Source organism: Staurois parvus, unplaced genomic scaffold (genome assembly GCF_062004578.1).
Source record: "Staurois parvus isolate SC_StPar_1 unplaced genomic scaffold, SC_StPar_1.0 ptg002221l, whole genome shotgun sequence".
NCBI lineage: Eukaryota > Metazoa > Chordata > Amphibia > Anura > Ranidae > Staurois > Staurois parvus.
This window is the reverse complement of record NW_028320017.1, coordinates 62,156-74,687: the sequence shown is the minus strand read 5'-3', so window position 1 is coordinate 74,687 and position 12,532 is coordinate 62,156. Positions and strand designations below refer to the sequence as shown.

General features: G+C 45.4%; 1 protein-coding gene across 2 annotated transcripts in view; it reads left to right on the top strand.

The window, feature by feature from the left end:
• LYPD1 (LY6/PLAUR domain containing 1) overlaps positions 1-12,532 on the top strand; it is a 99,069-nt gene that overhangs the window by 62,975 nt on the left and 23,562 nt on the right. The window contains exons 1-2 of one of the 2 annotated variants that reach the window (XM_089665500.1): positions 8,928-9,081; positions 9,207-9,341. In XM_089665500.1, coding sequence (XP_089521626.1) covers positions 8,988-9,081; positions 9,207-9,341 — 229 coding nt within the window. In that variant the 5' untranslated portion in view covers positions 8,928-8,987. Of the gene's footprint in view, positions 1-8,927; positions 9,082-9,206; positions 9,342-12,532 lie in introns of those variants that run through there. The other variant, XM_089665501.1, reaches the window with a different exon arrangement.

The window sequence follows — 12,532 nt, the reverse complement described above, 5'->3', positions numbered from 1 at the left end:
TGAACCTACCTTCTTATGAACCTACCTTCTTATGAACCTACCTTCTTATGAACCTACCTTCTTATGAACCCACCTTCTTATGAACCCACCTTCTTATGAACCTACCTTCTTATGAACCTACCTCCTGTATGAACCTACCTTCTTATGAACCTACCTCCTGTACTGACATACCTCCTGTATGAACCTACCTTCTTATGAACCTACCTCCTGTACTGACATACCTCCTGTATGAACCTACCTTCTTATGAACCTACCTCCTGTACTGACATACCTCCTGTATGAACCTACCTTCTTATGAACCTACCTTCTTATGAACCCACCTTCTTATGAACCTACCTTCTTATGAACCTACCTCCTATACTGACATACCTCCTGTATGAACCCACCTTCTTATGAACCTACCTCCTATACTGACATACCTCCTGTATGAACCTACCTTCTTATGAACCTACCTTCTTATGAACCTACCTTCTTATGAACCTACCTTCTTATGAACCCACCTTCTTATGAACCTACCTTCTTATGAACCTACCTCCTGTACTGACATACCTCCTGTATGAACCTACCTTCTTATGAACCTACCTCCTATACTGACATACCTCCTGTATGAACCCACCTTCTTATGAACCTACCTTCTTATGAACCTACCTTCTTATGGGCCTACCTTCTTATGAACCTACCTCCTGTACTGACATACCTCCTGTATGAACCTACCTTCTTATGAACCTACCTCCTGTACTGACATACCTCCTGTATGAACCTACCTTCTTATGAACCTACCTTCTTATGAACCCACCTTCTTATGAACCTACCTTCTTATGAACCTACCTCCTATACTGACATACCTCCTGTATGAACCCACCTTCTTATGAACCTACCTCCTATACTGACATACCTCCTGTATGAACCTACCTTCTTATGAACCTACCTTCTTATGAACCTACCTTCTTATGAACCTACCTCCTGTACTGACATACCTCCTGTATGAACCTACCTTCTTATGAACCTACCTTCTTATGAACCCACCTTCTTATGAACCTACCTTCTTATGAACCTACCTCCTATACTGACATACCTCCTGTATGAACCCACCTTCTTATGAACCTACCTCCTATACTGACATACCTCCTGTATGAACCTACCTTCTTATGAACCTACCTTCTTATGAACCCACCTTCTTATGAACCCACCTTCTTATGAACCCACCTTCTTATGAACCTACCTTCTTATGAACCTACCTCCTGTACTGACATACCTCCTGTATGAACCTACCTTCTTATGAACCTACCTCCTATACTGACATACCTCCTGTATGAACCCACCTTCTTATGAACCTACCTCCTGTACTGACATACCTCCTGTATGAACCTACCTTCTTATGAACCTACCTTCTTATGAACCTACCTTCTTATGAGCCTACCTTCTTATGAACCTACCTCCTGTACTGACATACCTCCTGTATGAACCTACTGTCTTATGAACCTACCTCCTGTGTGAGTCTACACTCTGTATGAACCTACCTTCTGTGTGAACCTACCTCCTGTATGAACCTACCTTCTTATGAACCTACCTCCTGTACTGACATACCTCCTGTATGAACCTACCTTCTTATGAACCTACCTCCTGTATGAACCTACCTTCTTATGAACCTACCTTCTGTACTGACATACGTCCTGTATGAACCTACCTTCTTATGAACCTACCTTCTTATGAACCTACCTCCTGTATGAACCTACCTTCTTATGAACCTACCTCCTGTACTGACATACCTCCTGTATGAACCTACCTTCTTATGAACCCACCTTCTTATGAACCTACCTTCTTATGAACCTACCTTCTTATGAACCCACCTTCTTATGAACCCACCTTCTTATGAACCTACCTTCTTATGAACCCACCTTCTTATGAACCTACCTTCTTATGAACCTACCTCCTGTACTGACATACCTCCTGTATGAACCTACCTTCTTATGAACCTACCTTCTTATGAACCCACCTTCTTATAAACCTGCCTCCTATACTGACATACCTCCTGTATGAACCTACCTTCTTATGAACCTACCTTCTTATGAACCCACCTTCTTATGAACCTACCTTCTTATGAACCTACCTTCTTATGAACCTACCTTCTTATGAACCTACCTCCTATACTGACATACCTCCTGTATGAACCTACCTTCTTATGAACCTACCTTCTTATGAACCTACCTTCTTATGAACCTACCTCCTGTACAGACATACCTCCTGTATGAACCTACCTTCTTATGAACCTACCTCCTGTACTGACATACCTCCTGTATGAACCCACCTTCTTATGAACCTACCTTCTTATGAACCTACATTCTTATGAACCTACCTCCTGTACTGACATACCTCCTGTATGAACCTACCGTCTTATGAACCTACCTCCTGTGTGAGTCTACACTCTGTATGAACCTACCTTCTGTGTGAACCTACCTCCTGTATGAACCTACCTTCTTATGAACCTACCTCCTGTACTGACATACCTCCTGTATGAACCTACCTTCTTATGAACCTACCTCCTGTATGAACCTACCTTCTTATGAACCTACCTTCTGTACTGACATACGTCCTGTATGAACCTACCTTCTTATGAACCTACCTTCTTATGAACCTACCTCCTGTATGAACCTACCTCCTTATGAACCTACCTCCTGTACTGACATACCTCCTGTATGAACCTACCTTCTTATGAACCTACCTCCTGTATTGACATACCTCCTGTATGAACCTACCTTCTTATGAACCTACCTCCTGTATGAACCTACCTTCTTATGAACCTACCTCCTGTATGAACCTACCTTCTTATGAACCTACCTCCTGTACTGACATACCTCCTGTATGAACCTACCTTCTTATGAACCTACCTCCTGTGTGAGTCTACACTCTGTATGAACCTACCTTCTGTATGAACCTACCTCCTGTATGAACCTACCTTCTTATGAACCTACCTCCTGTACTGACATACGTCCTGTATGAACCTACCTTCTTATGAACCTACCTCCTGTGTGAGTCTACACTCTGTATGAACCTACCTTCTGTATGAACCTACCTCCTGTATGAACCTACCTCCTGTACTGACATACCTCCTGTATGAACCTACCTTCTTATGAACCTACCTCCTATACTGACATACCTCCTGTATGAACCTACCTTCCTATGAACCTACCTTCTTATAAACCTGCCTCCTGTACTGACATACCTCCTGTATGAACCTACCTTCTTATGAACCCACCTTCTTATGAACCTACCTTCTTATGAACCTACCTCCTATACTGACATACCTCCTGTATGAACCTACCTTCTTATGAACCTACCTTCTTATGAACCCACCTTCTTATGAACCTACCTTCTTATGAACCCACCTTCTTATGAACCTACCTTCTTATGAACCTACCTCCTGTACTGAAATACCTCCTGTATGAACCTACCTTCTTATGAACCTACCTTCTTATGAACCTACCTCCTATACTGACATACCTCCTGTATGAACCTACCTTCTTATGAACCTACCTCCTATACTGACATACCTCCTGTATGAACCTACCTTCTTATGAACCTACCTCCTATACTGACATACCTCCTGTATGAACCCACCTTCTTATGAACCTACCTCCTGTACTGACATACCTCCTGTATGAACCTACCTTCTTATGAACCTACCTCCTATACTGACATACCTCCTGTATGAACCCACCTTCTTATGAACCTACCTCCTGTACTGACATACCTCCTGTATGAACCTACCTTCTTATGAACCTACCTTCTTATGAACCTACCTTCTTATGAACCCACCTTCTTATGAACCTACCTTCTTATGAACCTACCTCCTATACTGACATACCTCCTGTATGAACCCACCTTCTTATGAACCTACCTCCTGTACTGACATACCTCCTGTATGAACCTACCTTCTTATGAACCTACCTTCTTATAAACCTGCCTCCTATACTGACATACCTCCTGTATGAACCTACCTTCTTATGAACCTACCTTCTTATGAACCTACCTCCTATACTGACATACCTCCTGTATGAACCTACCTTCTTATGAACCTACCTTCTTATAAACCTGCCTCCTATACTGACATACCTCCTGTATGAACCTACCTTCTTATGAACCTACCTTCTTATGAACCCACCTTCTTATGAACCTACCTTCTTATGAACCTACCTCCTGTATGAACCCACCTTCTTATGAACCTACCTTCTTATGAACCTACCTTCTTATGAACCTACCTCCTATACTGACATACCTCCTGTATGAACCTACCTTCTTATGAACCTACCTTCTTATGAACCTACCTTCTTATGAACCTACCTCCTGTACAGACATACCTCCTGTATGAACCTACCTTCTTATGAACCTACCTCCTGTACTGACATACCTCCTGTATGAACCCACCTTGTTATGAACCTACCTTCTTATGAACCTACCTTCTTATGAACCTACCTTCTTATGAACCTACCTTCTTATGAACCTACCTCCTGTACTGACATACCTCCTGTATGAACCTACCGTCTTATGAACCTACCTCCTGTGTGAGTCTACACTCTGTATGAACCTACCTTCTGTGTGAACCTACCTCCTGTATGAACCTACCTTCTTATGAACCTACCTCCTGTACTGACATACCTCCTGTATGAACCTACCTTCTTATGAACCTACCTCCTGTATGAACCTACCTTCTTATGAACCTACCTTCTGTACTGACATACGTCCTGTATGAACCTACCTTCTTATGAACCTACCTTCTTATGAACCTACCTCCTGTATGAACCTACCTTCTTATGAACCTACCTCCTGTACTGACATACCTCCTGTATGAACCCACCTTCTTATGAACCTACCTCCTGTATTGACATACCTCCTGTATGAACCTACCTTCTTATGAACCTACCTCCTGTATGAACCTACCTTCTTATGAACCTACCTCCTGTATGAACCTACCTTCTTATGAACCTACCTCCTGTACTGACATACCTCCTGTATGAACCTACCTTCTTATGAACCTACCTCCTGTGTGAGTCTACACTCTGTATGAACCTACCTTCTGTATGAACCTACCTCCTGTATGAACCTACCTTCTTATGAACCTACCTCCTGTACTGACATACGTCCTGTATGAACCTACCTTCTTATGAACCTACCTCCTGTGTGAGTCTACACTCTGTATGAACCTACCTTCTGTATGAACCTACCTCCTGTATGAACTTACCTCCTGTATGAACCTACCTCCTGTACTGACATACCTCCTGTATGAACCTACCTTCTTATGAACCTACCTCCTATACTGACATACCTCCTGTATGAACCTACCTTCCTATGAACCTACCTTCTTATAAACCTGCCTCCTATACTGACATACCTCCTGTATGAACCTACCTTCTTATGAACCTACCTTCTTATGAACCCACCTTCTTATGATCCTACCTTCTTATGAACCTACCTCCTGTACTGACATACCTCCTGTATGAACCTACCTTCTTATGAACCTACCTTCTTATGAACCTATCTTCTAATGAACCTACCTTCTTATGAACCTACCTCCTATACTGACATACCTCCTATATGAACCCACCTTCTTATGAACCTACCTTCTTATGAACCTACCTTCTTATGAACCTACCTCCTGTACTGACATACCTCCTGTATGAACCTACCTTCTTATGAACCTACCTTCTTATGAACCTACCTCCTGTACTGAAATACCTCCTGTATGAACCTACCTTCTTATGAACCTACCTTCTTATGAACCTACCTCCTATACTGACATACCTCCTGTATGAATCCACCTTGTTATGAACCTACCTCCTGTATTGACATACCTCCTGTATGAACCTACCTCCTGTATGAACCTACCTTCTTATGAACCTACCTCCTGTGTGAGTCTACACTCTGTATGAACCTACCTTCTGTGTGAACCTACCTCCTGTATGAACCTACCTTCTTATGAACCTACCTTCTTATGAACCTACCTCCTGTACTGACATACCTCCTGTATGAACCTACCTTCTTATGAACCTACCTCCTGTATTGACATACCTCCTGTATGAACCTACCTTCTTATGAACCTACCTCCTGTATTCCACCCCGTCCCAATACACTGAGTTCATTAGCCAGTAATCGATCGATCTGGTGTCCACATCCTGGTGATAACTCACCGCCGAGGTGAAGCTCTCTACACGCGTCTCCTCACTCAGGGGGTGTCAGAGGGGCGGAGGTTGTTCTTGGAGTTGAGGAGCAAAAAAGAGAACCCCAATCACCATGTGGCTCCTGCGGGGGGAGCTCTACATGTGGAAGAAGTATTGAGGACTGTGTGTGTTCTGTCCGGGACTGCAGGACTCGCCCTTATTCTGTATTATAGAACTTTTATTTGACTTTTTTGATGTATTATTTCTTTCTTTAAATAAAACAATGAGTCCAGTGAGGGGCGGTCCTTTGGCAGAAGAATGGGTGTAACCTTCAGAAGCCATTTAAAGTGGAACTCCGGGAATGATGGTTCTACCTCCATGTAGTGTGGCGGGGTGTAAGTGTCCACATCTGACCTGTAGAGGGCGCTGGAGATGCTGCAAATCACTCAGGACGCCTTGCATTATATTTCAGTGTATACAAGGCTTTCTCTGAATGGATGAGGTGGGGGAGGGGTGGAGTTTATTTGAAGAACTCGGGAGTGAAGTATCATTTGCTGGTGATTTGTAGATTTTTTTTCTTTGTAAATGTCAGCGCTGCTGCAGCACTTTCTGTACATCACAGAGATGGGACCTTTCACAGGCAGGATAAGGACACCCCCCAGGGTTTAGGGAACCCCCAAGGATAAGGACACCCCCAGGGATTAGGGAACCCCCTAGGGATTAGGGAACCCCCAAAGAATAGGACACCCCCCAGGGATTAGGGCACTCCCCAGGATCAGGACACCCCCCAGGGATTAGGGAACCCCCAAAGATAAGGACACCCCCCAGGGATTAGGGCATCCCCAGGATCAGGACAAGCCCCAGGGATTAGGGCACCCCCCAGGATCAGGACAACCCCCAGGGATTAGGGCACCCCCCAGGATCAGGACAACCCCCAGAGATTAGGAACCCCCAAGGATTAGGACAACCGCTAGCGATTAGGGAACCCACAGAATTAGGACACCCCCAGGAATTAGGACACCCCCAGGATTAGGACACCCCCCAGGAATTAGGACACCCCCAGGATAAGGGCACCCCCCAGGGATTAGGGAACCCCTCAGGATTAGGATCCACCCCAGGAATTAGGGAACCCCCAAGGAATAGGACACCTCCCAGGGATTAAGGAACCCCCCAGGATTAGGACACCCCCATGGATTAGGGCACCCTCCAGGATTAGGACACCCCCAGGGATTAGGACACCCCCCAAGATCAGGACACCCCCCAGGATCAGGACACCCCCAAGGAAGAGGACACCCCCCAGGATAAGGACCCCCCCTAGGGATTAGGCAACCCCTCAGGATTAGAACCCTCAAGGGATTAGGGAACCCCCAAGGAATAGGACACCCCCAGGGATTAAGGAACCCCCAGGATTAGGGCACCCCCCAGGGATTGGGTTACCCCTCAAGATTAGGACAACCCAAAGGACTAGGACACCCCCCAGGGATTATGGCACCTGCCAGGATCAGGACACCCCCCCAGGATTAGGACAGCCCCCAGGGATTAGGACACCCCCAGGATTAGGACAACCCCCAAAGATAAGGACACCCCCCAGGGATTAGGGCATCCCCAGGATCAGGACAAGCCCCAGGGATTAGGGCATCCCCCAGGATCAGGACAACCCCCAGGGATTAGGGCACCCCCCAGGATCAGGACAACCCCCAGGGATTAGGGCACACCCAAGGATTAGGACAACCGCTAGCGATTAGGGAACCCACAGAATTAGGACACCCCCAGGATTAGGACACCCCCCAGGAATTAGGACACCCCCCAGGATAAGGACACCCCCCAGGGATTAGGGAACCCCTCAGGATTAGGATCCACCCCAGGAATTAGGGAACCCCCAAGGAATAGGACACCTCCCAGGGATTAGGACACCCCCTAGGGATTAAGGAACCCCCCAGGATTAGGACACCCCCATGGATTAGGGCACCCCCCAGGATTAGGACACCCGCAGGGATTAGGACACCCCCCAAGATCAGGACACCCCCTAGGATCAGGACACCCCCAAGGAAGAGGACACCCCCCAGGATAAGGACCCCCCCCTAGGGATTAGGCAACCCCTCAGGATTAGAACCCTCAAGGGATTAGGGAACCCCCAAGGAATAGGACACCCCCAGGGATTAAGGAACCCCCAGGATTAGGGCACCCCCCAGGGATTGGGTTACCCCTCAAGATTAGGACAACCAAAAGGACTAGGACACCCCCCAGGGATTATGGCACCTGCCAGGATCAGGACACCCCCCCAGGATTAGGACAGCCCCCAGGGATTAGGACACCCCCCAGGATTAGGACAACCCCCAGGGATTAGGGCACCCCCCAGGATTAGGACACCCCCCAAGAATGGTATGTAAAGGGACTGGGCACTTCTAATGTTTTACTTTAAGAACTTAAAATTTACTGATATCTGCCAAATTGAATTTTTTTTTGCTTTGGCGCATGTTCCCCAGCCCCCCCCCCCCCCCCCCCGCTACTTTTGATAACCTCTTGCCTATTAGCCCAGAAAATGGGCATTTTTAATTTGACAAATTTGGCTCCTTTTGATTTTGTTGGAATTTGGGTTCAGCATTCACCTCTTCAAAGTTCATATATCTCTCATTCTGAAGCCAGGGCGGTTCAGATCATCACCACTCATGAGCAGCTGATTGTAATCTTGGGAACGTCCTACCTTGAACCTTGAACAAGCAACGCTCGTCCCGGAAACGTCCAATGACCATCTCACCTGCGATACGTATCGGCATCTGATGACCTCCACACAGAATATAGATATTGGTCTGCTAAAGCTTCCAATCACAAATGTCCCAGAAGGCTCAGAAAAATATCTGTAGGCAGAACAGGCTATCCTCAGACTGGAGAAGAGCAATCATGTCATACCATGCGGGTTCACTCAGTAGGTTCATGCTTGGCCCTCAAGAAACCATTTTAGGAACCATTTTCCTCCACCAGAAGCTTCATCTTTTGGTTGACCTTCCTCTGGTCTCCTAAACTTGTCTGACTGACGTCTCCTTCTTGTAGGCCTTGCTCTGCAGATCCAGTGCTACCAGTGTGAGGAGTTCCAGCGAGATGACTGCTCTTCCCCGGAATTTATTGTCAATTGTACAGTCAATGTCCAGGACACGTGTCAGAAGGAAGTCATGGAGAAGAGTGACGGTGAGTGTGACATTGTCTGCTGATGTGTAGGTGTGACTGGTGGAATCCAGGTCCTGGCACTCTTGGGTATAAAATAGAATAAATGTTCCTTCAATAGGCTATGAAACAACAAAGGCGCGCTGTAGATGGTCCTGGTCCTGGTCCTGGTCCTGGGCTGCTGCCTCCTTGATAGATGGGAACGCTCAGTAGATGACAATAGACATGTGCACAACAAAGACATTTGCTTTGTTTTGTTTCAGATCGACTGATTAAGTTACTAATTTTGTTTTGTTGCTTTTGTAACAAAGTCATTGTGAAGAGTAGCTGGCTCTATTCTTTCTATTTTATTCTATTTTTATTTTCTGTTTTAGTCTATTCTATTTTCTATTCTGTTTTTTTCTATTCTCTTCTTTTATTTTCTGTTCTATTTTATTATTTTATTTTCTATTCTGTTTTATTCTATTCTATTCTTTTTGCAATTCAAATTTTGGAAGATGGCTATATTCTTTTTACTTTATTCTATTCTATTTTTTCTATTCTAATTTATTCTATTCTTTTATTTTCCATTCTATTATTTTCTATTCTATTCCTTTATTTTCTATTTTATTCTATTCTTTTCTAAATTTGAATTTTGGAAGACAGCTATATTCTTTCTATTGTATTATAGTCTGTTCTATGTTTTCGATTTAATTTTTTGGTATTTTCGACTCTATTATATTACTTTCTTTTCTATTCTATTCAATATGTTTATATTTAGAATTTGTGTTTGAATTCATTGGAAAATGGACTCGAGTTCGATTAGATTCTAATTTCATTTCATTATTTTGGGTTTGTTTAAAATCGTTACTATTGTAATTCGGAAATTCAGATACATCCGAATCTCCAAATAATCAACATTTTGGCTGAAATGTGATTTGGAACAAAACGAACTGCACGTGTCTAGATGATAGTGGGGAGCACCCAGTAAAAATATTCAGGACACTCAGAGGTCTAATCGAAATGTTTACTGGGCAACAGGTGAAGCCAACTCATTTCAGGGGAAATGCCTCCTTCCTCAGAGGTCAATAGTGGAGATATAACTTCTGTATTTATTATGACGACATAGAATGTATATAAAATGTTCTCTTTCAGAGAGCCGAGGGAATAGGAAAGGGGGTGGAGTCTGTCTCTATGTGAGAAGTGATCTCAGAGCGGGTGTGAAAGAGGACCTAGTTGATGGAGAGTGTGGTGAGGCTGAAGTATTATGGGTGGAACTGCACATGGGGGGCGGGACGTACTACAAAGGTAATCATTGGAGTTTGTTATAGGCCTCCTAGTGTTAATGAGGAGGCGGAGACTCAGCTCCTCCCACAGATGGAAAGGGCTGCAAGGGCTGGAACAGTGATAATAATGGGGGATGGTAACTACCCGGAAACTGACTGGAGTAATGGTACTGCAGGAACAGTTAAAGGGCAAACATTTATAAACCTTCTACAGGACAATTTTATGGTCCAGTTCATAGAGGCCCCAATTAGGAATGATTGTCAGGAATGGACTCAGCACTGGTGGTGGGACTCCCCTGCCGTGTGGGCTGCAGTATCAGAGCTGACCAGCGGGTGCTCTCAGCACTGGTGGTGGGACTCGCCTGCCGTGTGGGCTGCAGTACCAGAGCTGACCAGCGGGTGCTCTCAGCACTGGTGGTGGGACTCGCCTGCCGTGTGGGCTGCAGTACCAGAGCTGACCAGCGGGTGCTCTTAGCAGCCAGAAGCTCACAATCAGCCAAACCTGGGGCTGATTACAGAAAGGTGTATATAAGGCATGACCAGGTCTGTGCTGTGGGCCTTGGTGTATGGTTTCCCATGAGCCTCTGTACCTGTATCCTGTGTTCCAGCTTCGGTGCTGACCCGGCTTGATCCTGATCTCTGTTGACCGTCTCCTGTTCTGACTACTGGCTCATCCCTGACTATTCTTCTGCCTACTCCTATGCTGTTTGACCTCCTGTTGCTGTACCTTGGCTTGTGACCCGTTTACTCTTTGCCTGCTGCTCTGTACTGATCTGCCTCCACCGTTACCGACCCGGCTTGTCTGACCACGCTAACTACTCTGCCATCCATCCATCCTGCACGGATCCAGCCGTACCTGCACATACCTCTGGCGGATCCCTCTACCACTAGCAGGGGTACTCAGGGGCCGCGACCTGGTCTCAGTCCTGCGCCAAGTCCATCCCCACCATCAGGGGCTCTGGTGAAAAGGCAGACTGGGGCTTAGACTCCGCGCCCTGGGGAATCCTGCCCTGAGGACCGCTAGAGGTACCACCAAACGGTCATTACAGAACCCTACGGCCGGCCTGACCGTTCCACCTCTCCAGCCCTGACTACGCCTGTGTTCCTGCACCTCCTAAAGATTAGTGGAAGGTTGGTTTGCTCACTGTGCGTTTATATACATATATATATCCGGGTGGCTAATAATAACCTGTATTGTATTGTATTGTACCTGAGACCTGCGTTTCCCTGTGTCAGTCCACACCTTTCTGGTCACTCCTAGATTCCTGACAATGATGCTCTTCTGGACCTGGTCATCTCCAACCATGCAGAACTTATTACGAATGTCCATATAAAGAACATCTGGGTAGCAGTGACCATAACATGATTTAATTTATTGTGAGCTGTAAACAGTGACCACATACAGGAAAGATAAAAACGCTCAACTTTAAGAGATCTAATTTTCCAAGACTTAGACTGGGAGGGAATATTGGCATTGATGAACACAACACAGAAATGGGAGTTCTTTAAAAAGACTGTATGTGACCACACTGCAAAATATATTCCCATGGGCAACAAGTATAAAAGGCTACAAATCCAACCTCTGTGGCTTCTGGCCAAAGTTACAAAAGCTATTGATAATAAGAAAAGAGATTCTATTAAATATAAAAATGAAGGAACGCGATCATCGTTTACACATTACAAAGAATATAACAGACTAGAAAAGCTACAATTTCTGGGGAAATTGTGTGAAGTGTTCTTGCCTCCACCAGTAGTCTACAACTGGAGTGGGCGGAGTAACTGGGTGGCGTGGGCGGAGTAATTGGGTGGAGTGGCTTGAGTAACTGAACAGGTCAATGGGCGGCGTGAGTTGCAAACAAATGGTCATACTGTGAAAACTATCAGGACTATGGCTTAGCCGTGGACATTTTTAGTGGCAGCCGGGATAGCTGAACGTTTTGATATAAGATT